Source organism: Nematolebias whitei, chromosome 7, assembly GCF_014905685.2.
Source record: "Nematolebias whitei isolate Nwh7 chromosome 7, NemWhi1, whole genome shotgun sequence".
In the NCBI taxonomy this organism is placed as follows: Eukaryota; Metazoa; Chordata; class Actinopteri; order Cyprinodontiformes; family Rivulidae; genus Nematolebias; species Nematolebias whitei.
Window position 1 is genome coordinate 49,922,128 of NC_056504.1, and position 27,352 is coordinate 49,949,479.

Here is a 27,352-nt window from a genome sequence, read left to right on the forward strand (position 1 = left end):
TGTGTGTTGGTTCTGCTCGTCCCTGTCCTGTGGGCTGCAGCTCCTGGGTCTGGGCCTCTGACCGACCCGCTGTGTGTTTGTAGAACCACGAAGCGCTGCAGCTGCAGGAAGTTCTGCGTTCAGAGGAACTGTTCGGGTGTTTCCAGTTTTCTGAATGTTAACGTGTTCTCTGCCTCTCTTCCTTCATTTCAAACCTCCCCTCCCTCCGTCTCCTGGTTTTTGTTCTTTATCGATGAACTTTGATTTATTTTGGTCACTTTTCTTTCATCTTCTTTATCTCAACCACGTTCTTCTTCCCATCTTCACAACCATTTATGTTTCTCCACTAAAACTCCTCATCTTCATCACCTCCTCACCAAACCTCCTTCCCCCTTCCTCATCTGTGTCCACTTTCTTTCCTTCTCCTCACTCATTGTCACCTGAACCCCCTCCCCCTCCACCAGCCAAGACTCAGGACGGCGTCGCTCTGGAGATCCAGCCGCTGAAGAGCGAGGAGGCCGCCGAGCTGGAGGAAAAGGAGGAGGTGAAACAGGTGAAGAAGGTCAACGTCACCAAGAAGGAGAAGTCTGTGCTGCAGGGCAAACTGACCCGGCTCGCTGTGCAGATCGGAAAGGCTGGTGAGAAACGCACACGGTCCGTTACATGATCGCCCACCTCCATCAAAGGTGGGAGATAAACAGCTGTTTGTATCCAGAAATGTGGAACTGTTCCTTTAAATTCAGAGCGATCGGGAGGCGACGGGACGGAGAGCCCGCGGGTCAAAATGCACTTTGATTGATTAGATGGATGTTTTTTATTGGAAACGTGATTCATCCTGGAACTGAAGGTTTTTGTCATTTCAATTGACCCTAATGCACTCTGGGATTTCAGGACAGTAAGTGGGCGTGGCCTCAGAAATAACCAGGCTCAGTGGATGTACTTTATTTAGAGGAAGCATGAAAGAGGCCGTATGGGTGACTTGTTCTGATCCAGCTGTTCCTTTCTAACACTTCTGATCGACTTTGAGATGATTTTAAGTGATTAGGATCAAACATCAGCGCAGGACGGATTTGTTCTTTAGTTTTTCTTTGTGTGTGTATCTGAAAGGAGACATCGTTTGTTTCCTCAGGTCTGTTTATGTCCACTCTCACCGTCATCATCCTCATCCTCTACTTTGTGATCGACACCTTTGGAGTCCAGGGGCGCACCTGGGTGGCAGAGTGCACGCCGATATACATTCAATATTTTGTAAAGTTCTTTATAATCGGTGTGACGGTGCTGGTGGTGGCCGTTCCTGAGGGGCTGCCTCTGGCTGTCACCATCTCTCTGGCCTATTCTGTCAAGGTACGGAGAGTCGAAAGGTCTCGCTGCCTCTCACTTTGCTCAGAATCTGCACCCGTGATGTCCGGCTCCGATTACTGCAGCCTGCTTTTGTGTTGTAGAAAATGATGAAAGACAATAACTTGGTGCGTCACCTGGATGCATGTGAGACCATGGGCAACGCCACGGCCATCTGCTCAGACAAGACCGGCACGCTGACCATGAACCGGATGACGGTGGTGCAGGCGTATATCGGAGACGCACACTACAAGAGCATCCCCGAACCCGATGTCCTCACCCCAGGAACAGTGGACGTGTTGATTAACAGCATCTCCGTCAATTCAGCCTACACCACCAAGATTCTGGTAAGACCTTCAGTTTCCTGCGGGGCGGGCCCTTTGGACTGACCGTTTTAAAAACAAATGTGTGTAAACGCAGAATAAAACACCACCCTACTTCAAACGAGGATCTGTTTGTGGTTTTCCTCTGTAAGGACGTGAAGCTGACGCAGATCTTTTTACTCGTGTCTTCACAGCCTCCTGAGAAAGAAGGCGGCCTCCCTCGCCATGTTGGCAACAAGACCGAGTGTGCTCTGCTGGGCCTGGTTCTGGACCTGAAGAGAGACTACCAGCCGATCAGAGAGGAAATCCCTGAAGAGAAACTCTACAAGGTTTATACATTCAACTCCTCCCGCAAGTCCATGAGCACCGTGTTGAAGAACGCTGATGGAGGCTTCCGCATGTACAGCAAGGGCGCGTCCGAGATCGTCCTGAGAAAGTAAGAAAACGGATTCAGTGAGTTTCTCTGTGTTTTAGACAGACATGAACGTCCTGCCTGTCGGACAGAGATTTAACACCCCCACCCCCTTGCTTTGTTCTTCTGCTAGATGCTCCCGTATCTTAGATGCTCAGGGCCAGCCCCGGATCTTCAAACCTAAGGACCGTGACGAAATGGTGCGTAAGGTGATCGAACCAATGGCGTGTGACGGGCTGAGGACCATCTGCGTGGCTTTCAGGGACTTTCCTGCCGAAGCTGGAGAGCCGAACTGGGACAAAGAGAACGAAATCCTCAGTGATCTCACCTGCATCGCTGTGGTGGGCATCGAGGATCCGGTCAGACCTGAGGTACGCTTCCGGTCTTTGACTCCTCGTGTTGGCTTAAATCTGCATCTGAAACTTTAGACATCTTTGTTTCAAACTCTGGCAACGCGTTATGTTACAGGTAACGTTTTTAAATAAAAACATCATCCAGTTTTTGTACAGCCTTAGCCTTGTTAGAGTCATGGAGAGTTGGAGCAACAAACAAACAAACCCAAGCACAGAATCTTTATTTTTTAATTTATTTTTTAATGGATTCAACTTTATTTTCATTACGCTTGCACAAGTACAAGACAATAAAATGCAGTTTGCCATCTTACCAGTAGTGCAATAAACAGCAAGTGCAAAATATTCATTATTGTATTACTATGCAGTGAACATGATATACAGATCTGTGGGTGAGGTAGATGGTATAAGAATGCACATGTTCTACAGACCTGTACAGGAGTCCCTCGCTACTTCGCGGTTTTTCAAAATAAGATTGGACATGACACATAATGGCTGATTGATGGATGAGCCCCATGATCGGGATGAAATTTTTATTTAAAACAAATGATTTAAAATTATTTAACACCTGCTGCACCTTTGTGCAGCCCACACTGCAGGATAAGCTTCCTGCTTCAGCTGATCAGCTGTTCTCGTGCAGAGCGGAGAAGTGGGCATACATAAAAGCCAATTAGTAAAGTTCTCAATCTAAGGAGGCAGCAGACAGAGTCTTGGCTTCGTTCATGGTTGTTGCTGATGAGGCCGGTCACCGTGGTGTCATCAGTCACAGGCCTGCCGTCTGTCTTCACCATAACATGCATCGTTTTGGACTGTGGAAGAAAACCAGAGCACCAGGAGAAACAAACATTAGCAGACAGACTCCACACAGAAAGACCCAGCTGAAAACCTTCCAGCTGAGAGGAGACGGCACTAAACTCTGCAGCCCACCTGGACTGGTTTTAAATACTGATGGGTAAAGTTTATCAGTTTCATTAACTATAAATTTAAACTGACTCCAACTGTTAAAGTTGCAGTAAAACTTAGGCTCTTATGAAGAAGAGCTTGTGACGAAGAGCAGGAAGATCCTGCAGCTTTACATTCAGACTTCAGTCCAGTTTCATTAGTTTTTAGTTTCGGGTCGTCGTCTGCAGCTTGTTTTTGATCTAAACACGAGTTTGGCTTAAAGATGATGAAGCTAAGACCCTTCTGTTAATCATCTTAAAGTTTGCTGATGTTATGAGAAAATGTGTTGTTGATGAATAAACACGTTAATGTAAAACTGAGTTCTGTTCTGGCCCGGTTTGCAGCACAGATGAACTCTAAATGAAGCTCTGAAAGCATCAGTGATGCTGCCTGCTGCTTTAATGTCAGAGCACAAAGGTCACTGACAGGATGGAAACATCATGAGAGCAGCAGGAGTTCATCAGCTGCTCACTGGATGCCTCCTTACAACCTGCATGATGGACTCTGCTAAAGGTCCAGACCATCTGCAGCTAGACCGATCCAGCTGGGCTTCCAACACCTGAAGATTCAGACACATTGGGCATGTGTTGTGGACTTCAAGGAGGAAGTTTTTCTTCAGAATCACTTCAGTAACATAAAACCAGCCAATAAAATTTACAGTCTGTAACATTCAGTGTTTGTTCTGCAGGATTTAATGTTCAAAAACGGCTTAAAGCTAAAAAGTCTTTCCTTCCCTCAAAGATTTTATGTTCTTCTAATCCTGCAGGTACCTGAGGCTATAGCTAAATGCCAGCGTGCAGGAATCACTGTCCGTATGGTGACTGGGGACAACATCAACACGGCCCGCTCCATCGCAACCAAGTGTGGCATCCTGCTTCCTGGGGAGGACTTCCTGTGCCTGGAGGGCAAGGAGTTCAACCAGCAGATCAGAAACGACAAGGGAGAGGTGAGACGAGTTTAACGCTCGTAATAAAGTGGACGGGTCTGGTGGTTCACACTTTATTTAGTGTGCTCCTTTAACTTCACTGCAGCCAGCAGCTGCACGCTTCTTTTGACCCATTTCCATCAAGTGCTGGTTCTGGTGTCGGGTCTGGAGCTGGTTTGAATTGGCTCTTCTTCCAAAACGTGTTTGTTGATCCTCTGATGGATCCATGTTTCATCATCACTGTGAAGTTCTGCTCCTCTGTGCTGTGGCCCGTTCCATCAATAGTTCCTCTACATGTTCCTGTGGGAACCGTCTGCGGTTCTGATCCAAACGACATTCATAAAAGTTGGACTTTAAATTCATCCCAGCTCAAAAGAACTCTGCCGCTTTAACTTCAGGCTCAGAGTTTTAGTTCTGCTGTTTTTTGTCACAGGAGAAATCCTTGGATCCGTACCAGAACTGTTGGTTCTACTCTGGAGCCAAGATTTTTGACCAACAGCTGCTCTGTCAACATGTTCAGAACCGGTTCTGGTTCAGAAACCGACCAATAACCTGTTCCTGCGCTGGTTCTAGGGATGTTCATATTTTGAATCTTCAGTCAGTCGATGAATTAAGGTTTATTAGTTCAACGCTACAACCCAGTCACTGGGATATAGAACCACAGAACCTCTCACAGAACCAGAACCAATGTGCAGTCTAACTGCACGTCAGAGTGAGAATAAAAACTAAAACAAGTTTAGAGCGCCAAGAAAATCCTCCTGACCAAATGAACAACCAAAAGCATAAAACCACCAGAACACCCGGTTCAACTCACCAGAACCGTGTTCAGATGTTCTGTGTAATGGACCTATGATCAGCCACGGAACTGATCCACGAGCGCCACGAGCTAAACTCCTCGTGAGTTGGATGCAAACGGTTAAAAAAAAATTAAAATGATACTCGATAGTTGAGATGAACCATTTAGGATGCAACCCGTGATTTATCAAATGTACTCTGCACGTGGCCTGGTTCTGGTTCTGATCCTACATTAGATTCATATCAGAGTTTAAAAAAGTCAACATCAGCAAGTTCTGTTAAATCTACTCACAAAATATTAATATGTTAATGTTGACTATTCATTAGCTTTGAGACTTTTTACTGTTGAGGAATAAAATGCTCAAAGTTTTCATTAAAAGTGAAAGTTTACCTTTAACCAACACTGGTCATAATTTATTGTATGATTTTTACTTCCTGTCAAGCTGATGTTGTTTTATGAACCTCCTGCTCTGAATATGAAGAGCTCCACAGAAGCGTGGTCCATTTGCTATTTATAACTGTCCTTCTTTGTAAAGACATAATTGCTCCGTGTCCAATTATAAAAGCTGCTCGTTCATGTTGAAACTAATGATTTAGAAGTTTAATCAGTGTTGGACCGAGGTCGGCCTGCAGCAGGAGGAACTCTGTCCTGTGATTACAAATATTCATCAAACTGGAAGCACAAATATTCTGCTCTGTATTTCTAGGTGGAACAAGAGCGTCTGGACAAGGTTTGGCCCAAACTGCGTGTTCTGGCCCGTTCATCACCGACAGACAAACACACTCTGGTCAAAGGTGAGCTCCTCCTGAGAGCCTCTGATGTTCTGCTGCTGTAAACCAGATGTTCCGTGGCTCCATCAGTGCAGTAAAAAGACCTTCTTCTGTTTATCAAACGCTTCCTGAGCTGTTTGTGTTCCGCTCCATCAGGCATCATTGACAGCACGGTGGGAGAAACCCGACAGGTGGTGGCAGTGACTGGAGACGGTACCAACGACGGACCCGCCCTCAAGAAGGCCGACGTGGGCTTTGCCATGGTAACCGCTTCTTTTCCTCTGCTTCCTTTAATCCTCCGCTCATCACGGCGTCACACATCGGCTGTCTCGGTGTTCTCTGCTTCATTACCAAAACCAGAACATTTAAAGAGTTAATTACATTTTTAACGCAGCCATGAAACATCATCCATTCAAACTCTGCCGTTGAATGCCACGAATTCATGGAGGCTGCTGTGAAATTGAATTATAAATCAGTGACACTAAGCTTGGGTGTGTTCTGCTCCACAGGACTTTATTTAGCTCAGATCATCACACACAAACTGTCTTTATCTCACACTGATTACTCTTTGAGTTGTGATCAGTGACAGACTGAAGCCTGAAGTTTCTCTGCAGTTTGTAAACTGATCGGTTGATGATGATGATGATGATGCGTTTAGAAGAGGAAGGCTTTGCTGTGAGGTGATTCTCTCAGGTGACCACGGAGCAGGAAGATCAGCTGATGTGATCTCACAGAGCAGATGTGTGTGAGCTCTTCAGCTCTGTGTGGTTCTGACCTTTAGTTGGTGAGGAAAGTGGTGAGCGGCAGCGTCTCCTGCAGGCTGTCAGACGCCTCACGTTCCCGCTCTCATCACAGCAGAGACGTTTGGTTGCTGTGAACCCTCGTCCTGAATATTTTCGGTGTCCCTGTTCTCGTCTCTCTTGGTTTTTATAATCAGTTTAGGAGGTTCGAAGAGACTCGGCAGCTCACGTCACAGCCTCGTTACCGTTCCTCTAAGCTCCGACTGGATTCTCCTGCTTATTTTACCGCTGAGTAAAAATGCGATACATGTTCAAAGCTTTGCACGCTGTAGCTGCAATATGCTCGAGGGTTTAGACTTGCATCTCTCCAGGGTCCTGATGAGGACGACGTGACGGAACGAACCATGTGCCCTCGTTCTTTTCTCTCTGCTCATGTTCGTTAGCACTGCTGTGAGGTGGGACAGGAAGCAGAAACATCTCAGCTTCTCTGCTGCAGCTCCACACCTCCTCAGGCCACACTGAGATTAACGTTTTAACAGGTGGTTTGTAACCTGGTTAGATCGCCATGGTAACTCATTTAACCTGCTGTGCAGGAGGAGGAGGATCATCTTGTTTCAGTTCATGTATGTGAACTTAAAGGAGCTGTTGTCACTAAAGTTTTTCAGGCTGTTCCTACTGATTTGGAGAAGGAATTCATCTGTAAATGTTTTACTGAGGAATCTTTTGTTTATTTATGACAGAATTAACTTTTTCTGTTTTTGCTGTGAATGTTCTGTAATCTCTGGGTGCTGCTGCCAGTTTTGGCCAGGATTCTCTTGCAAAAGAGATTTTTAATCTCATTGGGATTTTCCTGGTGAAATAAAAGGTTAAATTAAAAAAATAGTTTTTCTGCTGAGGGCTTCCTGTGCAAAATACTTAAGCACGTTTCTAAAGAGCTTTTGACCTGTTGGGCTCTTTAATGCCATGTCCACACATCCATCCTCCACCCCCTGTTCAGGGCCTGGTGCTCATTTCCAGTAGGTGAGCGATGGAGGTACACCTGGCCAGGTCATCTGTCCACTGCTCCACTGTGCAGCCCTCAGTAAATCTTGAGGCTCAATGTCAAAGAGTTCAAAGAAATATAAAAGTTTGGGTCCATTCATGGGATTTATCACACATTAGCGGTCAGATAAATGTAGAATAACTAACAGCTGAACTCCTTCTGGAATCATCAGAATCAAGTCGACCTCTACTGTCATTGCACAGAAGCACAACGAAATTACATTTCAGTACAGCGGTCCAAAAAAAACAACATGGGTAGACGGAGATGACTGAGGCTGCAGCCTCATGTGAAGCGCTGCCCTTTTCATTTAGATAAGGAAAAGGAAAAACATGAGGGAAAGGGAGGTATAAAATAATCATATCTCACACTGTGTCCACACAGTATGAGGCTGGAAAAAAAACCTCGGCACAAGAAAAAGCAACATTCTGGTGACGTAAAGGAAAAGGTCCACAGGACAAAGAGCAGAGCAGGAGGGAAAAGTGTCCGCCTTTGCCGAGAGCAAGAAGGAAAGAAAAAAAAAATCATGATCATTTCTCTGTTTCCTTTCAGGGAATCGCCGGCACAGACGTGGCAAAAGAAGCTTCTGACATCATCCTCACTGATGATAACTTCACCAGCATCGTTAAAGCCGTCATGTGGGGCAGGAACGTTTACGACAGCATCTCCAAGTTCCTGCAGTTCCAGCTGACCGTCAACGTGGTGGCTGTGATCGTGGCGTTCACCGGCGCCTGCATCACACAGGTAAACAAATGACCCGTTCTAACCAGTTCACGCTGGTTCGAGCAGAGGCTCATGGGAACGTTGACTCTCCAACGGAAGATGTTTCCATGCTGCATCGCTTTATTAAAGGTTTTCTTTTATATTTGTGTGGAAGCAAAGCTTCTCCTTCAGCTGACAAACCTTCAGAATGAAGCAGGATGTAACGAGAGGCTCCAAGTTCTGAATTAAAATCAGACGTGTCCGATGGATCAGGACCGACACCCCCTCACACCTGCAGTTCAGGTGTTTGCTTGGTAACAGCCTTAACTGGTCATAAAAACATCAAATGAACTCTGCAGTTAACTAGGTTTTATTGTCTGTTCTCAAACCGTAAATTAATTGATTATTTTTTTATTTTTGTAAAATCTGAGACTATTCAATTTTACGTACCGTAGTTTCTGGACCATAAGCTGCAACTTTTTTCACAGGCTTTGAACATCGCGGCGTATACAAAGCAGCAGCTAATTCATGGGTTTGTTTTTCATGGGCTAACGATCTTCATGCCGCCAAAACATTTGGCCTCGTCACACCTGGGCGCTCACAGAGCTGCCCAATGGGGGCGGGGGGGTCCTCATGACTTAATGAGACTACCTGTATAAATAATAATTAAAGGTTAAAAAAACAAGACCATTGAAATTACCGAACATGTCACAGTGGACCAATGAAACGGGGAGGAGAAAGGAGGAGAGAATGGGGAGGGGGGGACAGTCTCCCCCCCCCCCCCTCCCTTTTGGCACAATAAAGTATTTGCAGCCACTCGAAATCAATCAACCTTTATTTAGACAGGTAAATCCCATTGAGCCTCGAAGACTCATTTACAAGAGAGACCTGATTTCAACAAAGAAAGATGACAACAATGGACAACAGCAACAACAATAAACAGTTATAAAAAGTCATACTGCAGGTTTTTTTAATAATAAGTTTACTTTTTAAATAAGTGTGAATCGTGCAGTAATGCGGCACTTGGAGCGCTGTGGGAGGCTGGGATGACTGGTGGAGAGAAATCGTTTACCAAAACTGTCCGCATGCGCAGATCAAGCTTTGCTCAAGTCTGCCAGTGGATCCTGACAAGTGGATCCTGACAAGTGGATCCTGACAAGTGGATCATGACAAGTGGATCATGACAAATGGATCCTGAAAGAGGAGCGGTGTCAAAAAAAATCCTCCATCACCACCGGGTTTAGAAAAGTAGCTGTGTGACGAAGAGGACGGCACAAGCTCAAGGGCGCAGTGCGCAGGAGGAAGATGAAGATGGCGATCAATGACTTCCTGGTAGGGGCTTCTGTATTTTATTTTATTTTTTACCAGCTTTGTTACAGGCACTGTTCAAAAATAAACATTTACTGTACATATTTGTGTTTGTTACCGGTACGTATTTAATTAAAAGTTTTTAAAAAAAATCTTTGTGTAAATATCTCATGTTACAACGTGGACACCCGTGGCTTATACACAAACGCAGTTTATATTTGTACAAAATTATTAATTTAGTGAGTACGACTCATATTTGGGTTCAAGGTTCTTTGTCATTCACGTCACATGTGGTACATGAGGTGGAACAAAAATGTGTACTCAAGGTCCCAAATACACCCAAAAATAGAAAAATATAAAGTATGAAAATAAAAAGTACACAAGGATCTAAGATATACACTAAAAGGTAATAATATAACATAATACGGTGTATTAAACAGCAGCCTGAACATGAGTCTTGTGAGCAGAGGGGTGTGAATCCAGCAGCTCAAAAGTCCAGAAATTACGGTACTTTTAATTTTTTTTAATTGATTTTTTTTTATTGTATGTACATTGTATTTTACATGCAATGTTGTAAAACCTTGTGCACAGTAATTGAGCCAAGTTAATAAAACATGCGAAGGAAGAAACCCGCTCATGGTTTAATTTCACGCCGTGTTTCTTTATTTTCCTTGGTGTCCGTGGCTGATGGGAAGAACTGGGCTAATTATAAACACGACTTCTGTCGTGTCAGCTTTTGTACGTTAATAACTGCAGACATTCAGAGATGAGCTATTTCAAAGTTGTTCTCTCATTTGTTTATGAGCAGAAACACAAGACGAACCGGAGCTCCATTTTCAGTTTTACCAACCTGTCTGCGCCGTAAAGAGGCCGCACGGCGCCACAATCCAGCTTCAATAATTATTTTGAAACTGAACTCTGAAACAAAGAAGAAACAATCCTGAGGCTGTGTGTTAATTAAAACGCTCACAACTGGCAGGACAGATAATGAACTCGTCTGCAGCTCAGAAAACATCAACTAGGCTAAGATTCAGCCTGAAACCATGGCAACACGCCGTAATCCTGAGATTTACCAGGAACCCAGCAGGTCTGAGGCTCCGTGATCATGGCGTGTTTGCTCCGTGTTAGGCCACTGGCATGTTGACACAGATCATTAAAGATGATTTCTGTCTTTGTTGTACATGCAGGGATGGACTCGGGGGCGTAAGCTGGGTCTCAGAACTCTGGTGGTGGTGGGGGGGGATGTGCACACGCGCGCGCATGTGTAAGACACTTCAGATGTGACCAAGCGTCTGACTGTAAGCGGCGCTGATCAGGCTCGGAGCGAAGGCGTCGGGCCTTTTCTGCTGCATCTTCACATGTGGTCTCATTTTGGCTCCAAACACACGGCGTCTTGGAGCAGGACGAGAGCGTGGCTCTAAAGTCGTCGTCGCTCACAGTATTTGTGTATCCAGGTTGTCTGCAGCTTCGTCTTGTGCTTTGATTTCCCTTCATTAAACCCACTGAAGATGTTCAGGTGCTCAGTCTCTGCTTTACTCCAGATTATCGTGGAGTCGGACTCAGTTCTGAGTCTGTTGGTGGAAAGGAGAGACGTCTCAGCCGCCAGCTTCTAGATTCAAAACGATTCGTGTCCAGTTCCTCTTCTAACTGCCTCTGCGTCAAAACTCTTTAAAAATCCACATCTGCTGCTTTAACTTGAACTTGTTCTGTGGACTGGTAGAAATCAAATCATCCCTTTTTTTGTTTTTTGTCTGCTCTGCTCCAAAAACTCACTAAATGTAGGAATCACGCTTGATACCATTTTATTGGAAGTATTTACAGATCAGACGGTTTTGTCTTTATCAAAAGGAAACCTCTCGTCTTTTCACGTCAAATGTTTTTTACTGTACAAAATTTAACATTTTATATTTTCAAATTACATTTTCAACTATTATTTTTATTTTATTTTTTTTCATTGACCCTTTATTTATCCAGGTTAGTCTCATTGAGCCACGAGAACTCATTTTCAAGAGAGACCTGTTTAGGGAGCACATGGTGGGGTTAAGGGCCTTGCTCATGGGCCCAGAGTGGGGCCAATGAGGGTGGGGGCAAGTGTGGGTGTTTCACCTACCCCACCCACAATTTTTGATGTTGTCGGGGCCGCGGCGTGAACCGGCGATCTTCGGATCACAAGCCCACCTCTCTAACCTCTGCGCCACCACTCCCCATTATACTTGTATTTATGGTAATTAGCCCAGAGTTGTATTTAAATGAATGCCAGTGTTTCCCCTACCGTATTATATTATAGAAGTGGGGCAGGACGCCCCGCGCCGTCACCAGAACAGAGCGCCCCGTCTACTGAACCAAGCACCACACACACACACACACACACACACACACACACACACCTGTCGGCACTGACGTAACGCTAAGCTAGCAGCTAAAAAGCTAAAGGCAGCCTCTTCCCTCATGCTGAACCTTCACGTTGAACCCCCCCACTCAAAAACTATCGGTACAAAACACTGTACGTAGGGCTGGACGATGTGACAAAAACTTTTATCACGATGTATTTCTCAATTTCTTTCCAACGATATAATTCCGATATCGATATAAACGATATAAAGGCCTCAGAAAAACTTCACAAACTGTACAAATAAATTAATGTTCACCTTTTAAACGTTGGGACACGTTGGCTCAAACTTTATTGTGCTTCATCTTCTGACTCTCAGCATCTTCTTTAGAGCGGAAGCTCTTCAGATGGAACGAGTCAGATGTTCCCACCGCTAGTTGGAACGACTCTCCGTCACAGTTTGCAGCGCACCGACAGACACCTGCAGTTTATCAGATCTTAGAAAGCCGAACCACTTCCACACCGCAGAATTAGTCTTTCCTCTCATCGGTGATGTCATCTGCTTTCTCTTCGCTTGTGACAGCTCGTTCAGCTAGCCTGCTACCGCTAATGCCTTCTGGACACGAGCGCTGCGTAACATCTGTCTCACCACGCACTTACCAGTTGTGTCGTGGCTTTTTCTGTTTAGGTTGAAGCAGAAGCAAAAATGTGCTTAAAACTCATATCACTGTTCTAGAACAAAAGTATATTCTGATAATTATCGATATCGAATTATTGTCCAGCCCTAACTGTATGCATTTATTGGACTTTATTTTAGAGCATCATCTTTCAGACGACTGTACGAACAGAATCTCACTGTATTTCAGTACAATGATAATAAAGTTTATTCTGGTTTATTTTGGTATCTTGTGTTTTTACTTGCTTAAAGACGTCAGATGGAAATTATTGGAAACTAACCTATCGTTACTGTTGATGGTCCCAAATAAATTAAGGTAAAGTTAAATAATTGACAGATAGTTTTTATGTAACAGAAAATAATGAAAACTATCTTTTTTTTTAACCACGCTCTAAAATTATTTAAATTTAACTTGAAGTGAAAAAACACCCATCAGACCAATTTAACCAGTAAAACCCAGTTCCAGCTGCTAATCCAGCAGCTGTAGAACCTCCTTCAGCAGCAGAACTCTGAGGTTTTCTGCAGGACGTTCTCAGTCTCTCCCCTGGTGTTTGACTGCTGTTCGTTCCACGCTCAAAGTGCTTTCTGCTCAGCTCTTTTCTGAGTTCATTGCTGATGTTTTCCGTCTTGGTGTTGTAACAACAACAGATCCTGGCAAAGCTGCAGGACTGAAACCAGTTTTTCACTCCCAGATTAACTTTTTGTTTCTGGTTAATTAATAATGACTCAGTGGAATCTGTTGGGTGTTGTCGTTCACTTGGTTGGGTTCGAGTCATTCAGAACTTGAAGTCCAGATCAGTTTGGTCCTCGTATGAACAGATGGAAGACTTTGTTTTTCTGTGACTGAGATGATGAGTAATAAAATGTAGAGCAAATATTTTAAAGCTCGTCTGTTTCTGTTTGGTTTGATTCTCGCCTGATGTCCTCCTCCTGCAGGACTCTCCTCTGAAGGCCGTCCAGATGCTTTGGGTCAACCTCATCATGGACACTTTGGCCTCTCTGGCTCTGGCCACTGAACCTCCGACGGAGTCTCTGCTGCTACGTAAACCGTACGGCCGTGACAAGCCCCTGATCTCCCGGACGATGATGAAGAACATCCTGGGCCACGCCGTGTATCAGCTGATCATAATCTTCACTCTGCTCTTCGCTGGTGATTCAACAGCTGATCCTTCATATGTTCAGAACACGTGCAGAGACATGTGGACCATCGTTGACCTTTGTCTCCAATATTTTAATTATTTTTTCTTCATCTTTCTCAGGTGAGAAGTTTTTTGACATCGACAGCGGCCGTAACACCCCCCTGCACTCGCCTCCATCCGAACACTACACCATCGTTTTCAACGTCTTCGTCATGATGCAGCTCTTTAACGAGATAAATGCCAGGAAGATCCACGGGGAGAGAAATGTGTTTGAAGGCATTTACAGAAACCTCATCTTCTGTGGTGTGGTACTGGGGACCTTCGTCCTACAGGTAACTCCATCATCACTTCAGTAAAAAATAAGCTTTCAAACTTTGTTCTGTCTTGTCCTCTGATGATGGACAGATGGAAACCAAAGTAAATGGAATACGCTGAAGTTTGAATTTCTGGTGAGAGGCACCGAGCTGGTGTGGGTCTACTTTTAGCGCAGCCGAGTGGGCCATGTTCCGCACCAATGGTTGAAGTGGCTGCCTTGAGCTGTGGCCGCAAGGTTGTCGGTGCTTCTCGCAGTGGCCGTCCTGGAACTTGTTGGTGAACACGGCAGGCTGTCAAGCTGAAGGAGTCCTATCAGACCTTGTTGGCTGGTGGGTCTCCGGAGGCAGCCGAGGAGTACCGCAGGGCCAAGCGGTCCGCAGCCTTGGCTGTTGCTGAGGCAAAAGCTCGGATGTGGGAGGAGTTTGGTGAGGCCTTGGATAGGAGTCTTAGTTGGCTCCGAGGAGATTTTGGCAAACCATCAGGCGGCCGAGGAGGGGAAACAGCTCTTTACTAACACTGTTCAGTGAAGGTGATGTTGACCTCAACCAGTGATGTCATCAGGAAGTGGAAGGAACACTTCTCAGTCCCACCAGCACGTCTTCCATGAAGGAAGCTGAGTCAGGGGACCACTGTTTTTGATGAAGCACAGGAAACCGCAAGAACACACACTAACACCACAGAGACGTTTTGTTTCTTCTCAGATCATCATTGTTCAGTTTGGAGGGAAGCCGTTCTCCTGCCACCCCCTGACCATCGACCAGTGGATGTGGTGTGTGTTCATCGGCGTGGGCGAGCTGCTGTGGGGCCAGGTGAGCTGCTTTAACTGAGCTGACGGCTGAACTGCTCACAGATCTGTGTCCACACCATGAGCGGGGTTAGGATGTGACGTTTCTTCAACCTTTTTCTGCGAGTAAGACACTCGCGCTGCTGCAGCGTTGCCATCGCAACCATCGGCATGGAAATAAGCTCAGCACATGAAAGCTGTAACTCCTGTTTACGAGCAGAGAGAAGACGAGCCCAGCTTGTTAGTCACGCACACACATGATCCTGTTAACATGATTACATGAACAGACTGAAAAAAGGGGTTCAGATGAGCTTTGGGTTCAGTTTGAGGTCAGAACTGGGGAACAAAGAGTTAAAGAAGCTGAGAGATTTAATTCAAAGCTAAAAACGGGAAGACGGAAAAAAGGAGAAAGGGACAGAAATAAAAAACAATCTGCCACAAAACAGGAGGTGCTGTCTCCTCTTTTAAATAGGAATAAATGACCATCATAAAACTGAGAAAATAAACTCTTAACGTCAAATAATTATGTGATTAACCAACAAATAAAATAACTTTGAAAATGAAGGTAATCCCTAAATCTTTTTTTTTTAATAGATTGATTTTATGTACAAAAAATATTAAACAGTTTGTTAAAAAAAAACAGTTATTACCAACTAGGGATGCACAATATTATCAGCATGGGATCAGTATCAGCTGATATTAGTGTTAAAGTTCAATATCGGCCATTCCATCAAAAACAATCAACAATATTGATTGATACTGGATTCCTGCAGCGGCAGCACAACGTGACGACGCCACGTGCACTTACCTGATCTGATCACGGCAGAGAGGAAGAATTCAAAATGTCGGCGGTGTTGAAGGGTTTTTTTTCCATTGAGGATGTCGGATGCCGAAGATTTATGGAGTACGTTGAGTCTCGCTACATCGACCCCAGTCAGATATTTTTCCAACGTAGGCTTGCTCGAGTTACAAGCCGTCATTTCAGACGTCATTGAGAAGCTAACAGCTGATAGCACTTGAGTGAGTTTTACCACAGATATTTGGACTTCAAGTGTTAGCCTCGTTAGCATGATTAGTCTCACGGCACAATGGATGCACAAAAAGTTTAAACTTAAAAAGTCTGTCCTTCATGCACAAGAGTGCAGAGGATCCCACACTGCAGCTATAGGAACCTGGAACAAGCCTCCACAGGTGAGACAGCATCGCAGGTGACTAATGCTAATAAATAACATTTAACACTTTTCATTTAATATAAGTCAAAGTGCTCTGCAGATCATATGGCTGTTACTGAATATGACACCAGCTCTTACAGCTGTTGCACAGATTTTGTAGCAAATAAGCCTCAATAAGATGCTGTGGTCCGATGAAGGAACCTATATAAAATATGTGTCTGTTATCGGCCAAATAAGTTTTAACATATTGGATATCAGCCAAAAATCCAACATTGTGCATTCGTATTATAAAGTTATTTGAATAGATTTATTTTTAAATTTCAGGTAGAAAAAACAAAAAAAAACTCATCTGCTTTTTCATCAAATGAAATGAAGACCTTTATATAGAATATTAGGATTGGTTTAGAAAAGTCTCAGTTTACAGTAATTAAAAATAAAATAATCTGCGTCAGCATCTAAAAAATAATAAAAACTGGAGTTTCACCGTCTGTCTGCACCTCAGAAATTAGAACTAATGTTGATTTAAGGCCACAGATGTATCTTTATTTTGTGTTTTGAAAGGACTTTAATTTAAACATCCAGAACAGCCAAGTAGCTGCTGTGACCGTTGGAGACAAGTCAACATTAAACTGTTTACTCTTGTTTTAAAGCTACTCATTGCAAAGTCTTAAAGACCATCCAAATATTCTTTAGGTCAAAAATGAAACCTGCACAACATTTTCCTTGTACCCGTGCTTGAAGACGGCTGCTAAACGTTTGTTTACCTTCAACAGCCGAAGTGACTGGAAACCGGTTAGCGACGACGACACCCATGAAAGAGACGTTTGTGGTGGAGAAGTTTCAGTTTCTTATCAAAACATTCAGTTCAGAAGTCATTTCGGGGTTAAAACTGCCCTGTTCAGGATGAACTTTTTATTCTGGATTTTATACTTTGGATCCTTATAGCTTATAGAACATGTTTTATTTTATTGTCATTACTCTAATAGAAGTGATGACCACAATGTGTGCAGAGGGTCATACACCTGACAGCTGATTCAGATCTGAGCAGAGGGGGTTCCTGCGGTTCTTTAAACAAATTACTGAGTTTCTCATGTTCTTAACATGAAGACTAAAGGTTTATGATTTAACCTACTCCTCCTCAAAACACGCATCAGAGGAGAAAAACACCAGGTCACTCAGGTTTAAACACAAACCTTAAACCGATAGTAAATAACAGGGTTGACCTTTGACCTGACCTGTGAACAACTGTTTTGTCCAAACCTCAGCTGATCACATCCATTCCAACCCACCACCTCAAATTCCTGAAGGAGGCCGGCCACGGAATCACCAAGGAGGAGATCCACAAGGAGGAGCTGACGGAGGACATGGACGAGATCGACCACGCAGAGATGGAGCTAAGGAGAGGCCAGATCCTGTGGTTCAGAGGTCTGAACCGCATCCAGACACAGGTACGACCTCTGCGCCCCAAACAGCCCACTTATCACAAACTCCTAATGGTCTGGAGGCGGTTACCGTGGTAACTCAAGAGGCGTTTTGTTGTTGAAGATGTTCTCGTTATGTTTTTGGTTTTCTCTGTTGGTGTTTGTGGTTTAATGTTGTGCAGCAGAAACGACAAAACAAACGGCCCTGGTCGGCTTTAAGATTCAAAGATGGCCGCCAACATGCAGGTTCCTCTTTGATAACTTTCATCACCTCCATCTGCAAACACAACTGGAGGTTAGGAACATGTAAACTGACAGACAGCCTGATTCATCAGAGCTCAGCCTAACATCGCAGATGTCTCCTGGGTTCTGTTCATCGTTCAGAAATCTTGTTCTGAAAGAACCTCGTGGCCCGATTCATCCCGTGTTTGATGGGAGCCTCATTTCATCTCCTCTGCAACACAAACTGCTGTTCTTCAGAGAACAGAGGAGATCCAGAGTGTGCAGATTAAACCGGAGACTCGCACTCTGCAGCTGCAGTCCAGTTAATTTCACACTCCGCTGCCGATCTTCACCACAACCGTTTCATTAAACCACACGAACGTAAGAACGAGCAACGCAACGCTTATTGAAGATTATCCTCCAGTAAACCAGTCGATGTGCAGGAAGGACGTTTCTGCTTCTTCCTGTTTGTTTTTACAGTAAAACTGAGTGAAAATGGACGATTCAAGTTTCACAAAACAAAAACCGGAGTGAACAGTTTTCTCTGTTAACCAGAAAGGTTTGGCCATGTTGAAGTGGGTTTCTTTGTAAAAGTTATAAATATCTCACCTGTTGTAGATGGGTCTTTGAACAACCTCGGTTTGGAAAAAAACAGTTTAATTCTGATGGGACTGATGAGCTAAAGGCTAGTCTGACTGTAGTTGGTACCAGATCGATTAAAAAATGTCTGTAGTTTCACTGTTCGCTGCTACTGTTCAGTTTTATTTTACACCCCATCCGTTTCACGTTACACGGGTGTTTTGACAGAAATGTTAAGCGATTCCAGCTCAATGTGACCCCAGGGTGTCGCTGCTGAGGCGGCCATTACACAGAAATCCACGTAAACAACCATGTAGAGTGGAGCTGATGGAAACGTTTATCAAACTGTTTGAGTAAATCGCTGGGAAAGTTTAAACATCATTTTAAGATGGCAACAATCCACTTAGCTGTCAGCTGTGTTTAGCCTAGCCTTTAGCTCATCAGTCCTGTCATAAGTGTTTTTTTCCAAACTGAGGTTGTTCAAAGATCTATCTACAACAGGGAAGATATTATTGTACATTTTTCCACGTTGGTATGACCAGATTCTATTATGATAAATTGATGTAAATTTATGAAAAATATGTATTTTTATTGTAGTTTACTTGTTAGCATCAGTCTCACTACTATAAATGTACTTTATAAAACTCCAGCTGAGTTTCTACCGAAATATAGATGTGTGTGTGTGTGTGTGTGTGCGTGTGTGTTCCTCCTCCAAGATCAACATGTCCTCAGCGTGTCCACAGGCAGTCCATTCAGTCTCTATAGGCCTCATTAGCCTTGATGCTAACGCCCACTTGCACAGAGATCAACCTGTGCACACACAGGTCAGGTGTTTTCCTCCGCAGCAGAGCAGCTTGTACTTACTGAGGCCGCAAGCTCAACACTGAATCCAGAAACATGAGCTGAGTTTAGCTTGCTGACGTGTAAAACAACAAACTTTTATCAGTACGTTTATTTTGACCCATTTGTCTCGGCAGGATCCATGTTGTCTGATTAAGACCTGAAAGTTCTGATTCCAGGATAAAACCAGAGAAGAAACCCAAACAGAGCGTCGGCCTCTTCAGACTCGTCACGTGTTGTAGGGAAATGACTTCTTGTTTCCTCTCCTGGTTGTGTCTGTAATATCACTCTGTCGTCCTCTTGGGACGGGAGGACGCAAGGATGGGAGGCGACAAAAGGCTGCAAGCTAATTAGGTTCTTATCTCTCCACGCTCCTCGTCCTGTCCTCCTCCTCTGTAATCCGGGTGGGCAGCGTTGCTCTGCTCAACGCCTCGACAGTCCGCCACAGTGGGGGAATAATTGGTACAAGCAGCAGCTCATGCTGAAACTTTATCAGTCATTCCAAATGACATTCCTCCTCCTGCTGCCTCCGCTCCTCTGTCAGAGTGATGCAAGGCTGATTCAAAAGCTCTTTATTTCCCGTTACACTTCTGCTTTTCATCCCTTCATTCTTGCTGAGGTTTAAATGAATTCTCACATTTTGTCACTAAATTACAGCTTTCCAACCATCTTTTTTCCTCCTCAGACTTCTTGACGTGAATAAATCAGCTTCCTCTTTGTTCTCATCCTCTTCCTCAATCTTTTGTTTCTCTTTCATTCTATTTTTTCCCTCCAAACAGTTTCCAAACGCTCACATCTGATTAAAGAAACCATTTTTAGTTTGTGGCATAAAATGTAAAAAAAAGAAACCGGTTGAGAAGAAGTCCTCTTTCTGTCCAACTGTATGTTTTTGTGACCTGATGTTGTTCTGATAAAAACATCTGTTTTCTAACACACTTCAGTTTACATGTTTTTCACCGGGTTTCTGATGACTCGCAGTATTTAAAACCTTTCATTCAGTCTACACGCCTCTGACGGTGTTGTCTTCTGTCCTGTCCTCTCGCTCTGTCTCTGCTGTCTAACACTGTTGTGGCTGTCCTCCTTCCTTCAGATGGATGTGGTCTATACCTTCCAGACGGGCCAGGCGGCAGTGCCCGGCGCCCTGCGCCGCCAGCCGTCCGTCGTCAGCCAGCACAATGATGCCACTGCCGCCAAAACTCTCTCTAGCCCCACCCATGTAGGGCTTAGCTCCTCCTCCTCTGTCACCAACTCAGCTGGGGCTCCGCCCCCTGCTGCTGCTTCCTCCTCCACTGCAGGCAGTGAGTCTGTCAGCTAACAGCGAGCTTCACGGGGCTGGACTCTGTCTCTGTTAGAACTGCATGAAGCGTTGCATGGCTCCGTGAGACCAGAACCATCTGTCCTCAGCCGCTCTGCATGTCCTGACACAAAACACAGTTGACTTTGAGTACCTAAAGTTTATGAGAAATAACTAAATTAGAAATAAAGCTGGTGTAATCTGTTGGTGTTTTTACTCTGAAACAGGAAATGATCCGTTAAAAGTCCCAACGATGAACGAATGTTGAGCTTAGAGCCCTGAGAGCTCCACATGACAGAATCTAAACAGAAGCATTGCTCCAAATGAGCGTTCCCTTGGTTTCAAACGTTCTGGTACTTTGAACGTTTTTTGTTAGAAAAGGGACATGCAGGCGGCCTGATCTGTGTTTGCTCCTGTTTTCTTCTGCTTTCCAAACTTCACTGCTGCAGCGTTTCCTCCATCTTAACCTCTTTACTCGTTTTAATATTGTTCTTCTCCGCCCCCACCCTCCCGACCCAAAGAGCCTGCAGCCCGTCCTCCTGCATGTTGTGACTATTTGAACTCTGAATGTTTCGACCCTGGTGAGACTTGCTGCCGACGAGTCGCCAACGGATCACAGCTGAGAAACAAAAGAGGCTGAATCTCTTTGATTCAGACAGTGAGGGAAATAAATCCTTGAATTTATAAATCCTTCCTGTTGTTGGTTCTGTTCCTCTGAGGCCTGGACACCAAGATAATTTTATGGGTTAATCCTGAGCAGGGTTAAATCTGTCAGGCTCTGCAAGTCTCTCGTGGTTTCTGGGCCTCGGGCTTTTAAAATGTGTGTTGGATGCTCTAAGCTGCATGAACGTCTTCAGCTCTCCTGGGCTTCAGTACCACAGAGCTTTGAACTGCAGCATTATTCATGATAATGAGGAGTGTCTGCTGGTGCGTATAAAGCAGTGTGATCAGCTGCAGCCTCGCAGGATTCATGAGAAAAGGACTTCAGGCACACAGAGGACACTGTGATTAACCAGCAAACGGTGAAAAGACTTTTACTCGATCAGGGCATCCTCTAAAATACATTGCTTAAATGTTCTCGTAACTAAACTGGCAACGAGGCTCTCATGTCGTAGTTTTTAGGGTTTGTGTGTTTTCTGCATTCAGACTGGATGTGCCGTCAGCTGTGGATCCCAGTTTTTGAACTCTTGTCCTTCTTGAGTCGACCCGTCTCCCAAGAACTGAGCTTCTAGATTCAGTTTAAAGTGTTCTGGTACCGCTTCAGCTCTCTGACCTTTTGACCCCCCGTGACCCTAAACTCCAAACAATCGTAACGGGCTCAGAGCAGAAACAGCGAAGGGATCTTACAAATGTTTTAAATATAACGCGAGGACAAAGAGTGAAAGATTTAAATAAAGTTTAGTGCTCTTCTAGTCTAAAAGTGCTTAAAATCAGTTTATTTTTGTTAAATGTGTATTTAGTAAACTTATAACTTGTGAGAAGAGCCTCTTGACAGTTCTGTGAAACAAAAAAGATTTTTATAAAGAAGTTTTTTGAGTTTATTGAGGAGCGACCTTCTCCCACCATCGGGCGTCGACCACCGGGCTCTCCTGTTATTTATTGATTTTAGTACCAATTGTTTTGACGTTTTTCAGTTATCCCCAGCATTTCTTGTCATTTTTTGTTGTTGTTGTTTTACTTGCTGATGTTGTGTTGTGTGGGTTTGCATCTCCCTTCCCAGATTCAGATGCACCTCAGTCGTGTTCCCATCAGCTGCTGCCTGTTTGACGTCACTTTCATTACAGTAGATCCTGCAGTTGTTTTTCTGCTGTTCTCTCACGGTTCTTCTCTGTTTGTTTCAGATTAAGGTGGTGAATGCGTTCCGTAGCTCCCTCTTTGAGCTGGAGAGCCCACAGTCTCGTAGCTCAATCCATAACTTCACGATCCATCCTGAGTTTGTGCCAGAGTCGGAGGAGGAAGCTCGCATCACAGAGGAGACGGGGAGTGAGATCGATCCCCTTCCCGAGGCCGAGTCTTAGGTCGGTGGAGGGGGAGGAGAACCACCCCAGCGCTTTCTCTGACAACCGAAACCCAACCTTCTTAACTCCTCCTCCTCCTTCATCAGCTTCCCGTCAGTCACTTCGAGGAGGGAAGTCCCAACTTTGTTCACTTTGCACCCATCTACTCCTCACACCATGTTCACCACTGTCCTCCACGTTATTCTCATACTGACTGTGGTGGTGTTCTGCCTGTAAGCTTGTTCCTCCCAGTCCCAACTGACTGATTTAGTTTTGTTATCAATAAAAGACACCAGCTCACTAATCGTTCTACCGCAGCTCTGTAACATGCTGAGTCCTACCACCATCGTGTCATCAGCAGACTGAATGAGCTGTTTGTGCTGAAACGTCAGGTGTCAGCGGAGTAAAGAGTGAAGGACTGAGTACACGTCCATGAGGAACCCCAGTGCTCAGTTTGTGGAGCGTTTCATCTTACTGCCAACAAGTTCTGTCTGTTTTCAGTTCGAGCAGAAAGAGCTCCACTGGAAACTCGAGTCCTGGCTCAGCTGTTTTCTCTGGCTAGGATAAGATGGCGCTCAGTCCATGTGTGATGACATCATCTATGGAGCAGTTGACTCAATGATCAACTGTTGGGGATCCAAAGGAGGAGTGAGGCTGGTTTTAATGTACCGTAACATTCATTAAATCACTAAATCAGGGGTGTCCAATTCTGGTCCTGGAGGCCACTCTCCTCCATATTTTACCTGTGTCCCTGCTCCAACACACCTGGTTCCATGGTTAAATCACCTCATCATGTTCTGTCTGTTAATCACTGAATGATTCAGATCAGGTGTGCTGGAGCAGAGAAACTAAGACCTGCAGGACAGTGGTCCTGGGGGAGCGGGACTGGACCCCCCTGGACTAAATGAATGTTCATCGATGGTTGACTCCAAGTCCTGCGAATGTTTAATGAGTGTGACACTACAGTTCTTCAAAATTGACTCGTTAAAAATTGTTCTTCCTCTTCGTGTTTCTATGTGTTTTTATTTTCTTTAGATTCTGCGATGCATGTGGAAGAACAGAATGTTTACTTCTCAAAATGACCAAACATGACTGCATCCAGAGAGGGCTTGGTTCTCATCTCATCCTGTTAGGGTTCTGGTTCCTTCTGTCCCCTTTAAACTGGCAGTGTCTGAGAAACAGGAGTGTGGTCCGTGTCGGTCGAGGATGGAGGTTTTGTTTCATTCATGTAGAGTCACGAGAACTTCTGATTGAACATTTGATTTGGACGGACATGTTTGTTAGTTTGTGGCTGAGTCGGTTCAGAGCTCCATGAAGGTCCTGTCTGTAGAGCCGAACGTCCAGAACATTCAGAGGACAAGAACAACCTGGCTGCAGGAAACATCGCTGAGCTTCACTTCAGAACACCGGTCCAAGTCGGTCTCGACCTCAGACCTGTTGACTTGTTACACATTCACAATGATGAGCTAAAACTGACAGACCTTCACAGCTTCATGCAGGTGACCAAAGCATCTCGCTGTGAGCCAGGCACACAAAGACCCTGATGACCCTCAGGAGGTGTGTGTGTGGGGGGAGGGGTTGACCTGCCTGTGAGTTTAGCTGCAGATGCAGTTTAAAGTATGAAACTCCACACTACAGTTTTGAATAGAGTTCTGGGTCTGCCCCAGGGTCCTCCTTCCAGAGCACCTCAGCTGCTGGAGATTCTGAGGCTGAGCCCATCTAACCTACACAGGAGGCTCATTTCAGCTGCTTGGATCCAGGATCTGGTTCTTTCAGTCCTGATCCAAACCTCGTGGGCACGGGCGAGATCATAGATGGACCAGTAAATCCAGAGCTTGGCCTCTCAGTTCAGCGCCTTCACTATGACAGACTGGAGCATCACCCTCATTACTGCAGACTAGGCCCTGATCCTGTTGGTCCATCTCTCGGGAACACGACTTCCGTATACTTGAACCTTCATTTCTGGTTCAGGTGTTGTCCACCTCCACCCGTCGACACAAACGAACACCAGGTCCTCTGAAGTTCTCCTGTAGCTGAAGAACGTCCACGTTTCAAACTCTGTGCAGGAAGTTCAGTCCAACAGACAGGAAGTAGATGGAGCAGTCTGGACCGTGTGCTTGTGTGTAGGTCGATCTTAGTGTTTCCTCGTTTGTCAGGTGTAGAATCAGCTGTCAGTGACATCACACGGCCAGGCGCGAGCAGGCGTCCCCTCATCTTCATCACTGCGTCGCCGCTCTGCTGTGTTCGACAGGCGTCGCTGTCGAAGCCACGCTGAGGTTTATGGGAGACTGATGATGTCACCAGTCAGCCCGTAGAGTTAAATCCACTGTGTCCCCACCGCCGCTCGCCGCTTCCTGCTCCATGCGGTCCGCAGGTCAAAGGTCGAACAGGACGACTCGTCCTGCGGTTAGAGGCAGCGGCGTGTTTAATCCGACAAACAGCCATCGAACCCGTCACTGAAACAAGACACTGAGGTAACGTGCTACTACTGCCATACTTCCAGCGTTCGTCATGACTCGGTTATTCTCCCCCTCAGATAACTTTTTCTATTTACTCAGAGCCATATTTTATAGGATGTTGTTTTGTCATTGTTGCTGAGCTCTTACCCCCCCCCCCCCCCCCCCAACATGACCAAAAACCAGAGAAATCTTCAGTTGTCACTGCCGAACCAAGTCTGAAGGACCTCTACAATGTTTACATGAAGCGAGTCGTTGGCAGTTCGCCTTCATCCCACCACTTCCCCTCTCATTCCCTTCTTTAGAGTTATTATTCAACTATCTAAAGAGTCTTTCTTGCATGGTTTTCATATAAAACTCAATGTTTTGCTCATTTTTTACAATTCTTCTGTATTTTTATATTAAGTACTTTATAATATTTTGGAGATCTATGAATAAATCTGTATAGGCTGATGAGTTTGGTGACAGTACCGTACATGAATGAGAAGAATCTGCTGTAGACTCTTGTCTTTTTGCAGCTCTGAATATTTCTGCCACGTGTGTCGTGTTGGTCACCTGATGTTAGGGCTCCGAAACCTGCAGTGACTTGTTTACTTCCTGTTCACGTAGACAGAATCCTAATCTAGTCTCATCAGCCCTTTTTTACATAAACATCATTACTTTAAGATGTTGTGACACCAAACACTATGTGATTTACCTACATTAGAGTGGAGCAGCTAGATTTCGGCTGTGCTGTGGGAGTGTACAGGTATTTATCCAAACTTTGGCTTTTTGTTTTCTCTGTAACTCAAAGCTTCACCATCAAACATCTTGAATGAGCGAGTCAGTGCTGTTCTGCAGCGGCAGGTGACGAGTCGCAGCTGTGTCCTGATTCAGGCTCCGCCTCTTAGAAAGGGGGCGTGGTCTGACGTCCAGCCCACCCCTGTGCAAACCGGTGAAAGTAAATCGGTCCTGAAGTCTAAACGTTTCAAACAGGACCCAACACGGAGTCTCATTTCTAAGTTTTATTTTTGGATTTTAAGTTTCCAGAGGAGACGGTGAAATATTTGATTGTTATGAATTATTTTTTATAAACAGATGCTGAACATTACAATAGAACGAAAACTGTACAGATCAAATATTTAATGCTAGTGCAGCCAGGACCAGATAGGCCCAGACCCCCCCCACACACACACAGCCTGAAGGGCTAGGACTGAAGGACTTGGACCCGGTCCCTCATGTGTGGACAGTCTGGGGGTTGTAGAAGACGTTGACTCTCGTCTCAGTTTGATCCATCATGACTGCTACATGTGCTCACTAGCATGTGGCTAACGGTCTGTTAGCAGAAACTGATCCACCGGGGTTCCCGGGTCTTTGTTTCCCTACTGTCCCTAGTTTAGCTGCAAACAGAAACTTGAAGTCTAAAACCAGAACCCTTTGTTTCTGTTCAGGAACCGTCTCTTTCTTCTGACCTTTAAAGGTCAAAGGGTCACCTAAAAACCTGGAAATGGGACCGACTCTAAAGACTTGGACCTGGTCTGGAGACTCACCTGATGAGTTCTGGACCCGGGCCGTCCTGGGTCTCCTCTTTATTAATTGGACAGGTTTTAAATTCTGACCAAAGACGTTGGAAACCTAAAACGTGACCGGGCCGGCCCGAGCCGGGACACAGCTGCAGAACTTTTAGAAACTGTTCCTGAGAGGAGAGCGGGACTGTTGAAGCTCTCATGACATCACTTCCTCTTCCTGCCGAACACCTGCGTGTAAATACCGTCCTACCTGGAGAGGGGGCGATCAGCCAATCATCACCCACATAGCTTTAACACCCCCGGCTCAAGATTGTCCCCCTGCTCTTGCCGTAGTCCCGTGTGGCTCAGCAGGTGCGTCGGGCTGCTCGAGGGCACGCGGCGCGGCCCGCGACCCGTTCCTCTGGTCCGACAGCCCGGACTGAAAATCTTCACCTGCTTCTCTGACGTTTAGTTTTTATTTCTGGACCTGAAAAGACGTGGGCTTGCTGCATCAGGACTCGAGCAGCGCCACCGTCACGTTCTGACGGCGCTGCTTCCTCCTCAGAACCACTTCCTGTCGGCAGAGTCCAGAACCGTCTCATCATCTTCAAAGCTCCAAAACAAAAAAAGCTTCAAACTGGAACATCAGAGCAGGAAGCCAGAAACACTTCTCTGTTTATATCCTTTAAATATTTATGTCTGACATGTGTGTGGTTATATATCAGATATAAATCTAAAGATATAAAAACTATTTTCTGCAAAAAAGACTGAAAAGGTTTTCGTTCCTGTAAAAACTGATCCAGTTCTAGGCGTTGGTGTTCTTTTGTACAAACATGATATCATGTATGTGGCATGCATGACGTATATTCAGACTTTGGTGGTTTAAAGCAATATGTCCAACCTGCTGCGACTGGTTCTGTTCTGTGTGACCCAAACACACACACAACCTCACACACACACAACCTCACACACACAACCTCACACACACAACCTCACACACACAACCTCACACACACA

The 27,352-nt window shown here is 45.0% G+C and overlaps 1 protein-coding gene across 3 annotated transcripts in view; it reads left to right on the forward strand.

Annotated features, from left to right (window-relative positions):
• LOC119412049 (plasma membrane calcium-transporting ATPase 1) overlaps window positions 1–24,997 on the forward strand; it is a 98,365-nt gene extending 73,368 nt beyond the window's left edge. For 2 of the 3 annotated variants that reach the window (XM_037679026.1, XM_037679027.1), the window contains 14 exons: window positions 444–617; window positions 1,109–1,323; window positions 1,422–1,664; window positions 1,835–2,076; window positions 2,186–2,423; window positions 4,111–4,290; window positions 5,772–5,859; window positions 5,992–6,098; window positions 8,167–8,358; window positions 13,566–13,779; window positions 13,889–14,100; window positions 14,785–14,892; window positions 17,305–17,487; window positions 22,237–24,997. In XM_037679026.1, the coding sequence (XP_037534954.1) occupies window positions 444–617; window positions 1,109–1,323; window positions 1,422–1,664; window positions 1,835–2,076; window positions 2,186–2,423; window positions 4,111–4,290; window positions 5,772–5,859; window positions 5,992–6,098; window positions 8,167–8,358; window positions 13,566–13,779; window positions 13,889–14,100; window positions 14,785–14,892; window positions 17,305–17,487; window positions 22,237–22,413 (2,573 nt within the window). In that variant the 3' untranslated portion in view covers window positions 22,414–24,997. Of the gene's footprint in view, window positions 1–443; window positions 618–1,108; window positions 1,324–1,421; window positions 1,665–1,834; window positions 2,077–2,185; window positions 2,424–4,110; window positions 4,291–5,771; window positions 5,860–5,991; window positions 6,099–8,166; window positions 8,359–13,565; window positions 13,780–13,888; window positions 14,101–14,784; window positions 14,893–17,304; window positions 17,488–20,191; window positions 20,282–22,236 lie in introns of all 3 variants that reach the window. The other variant, XM_037679028.1, reaches the window with a different exon arrangement.
• Window positions 24,998–27,352: the final 2,355 nt, after the last annotated feature.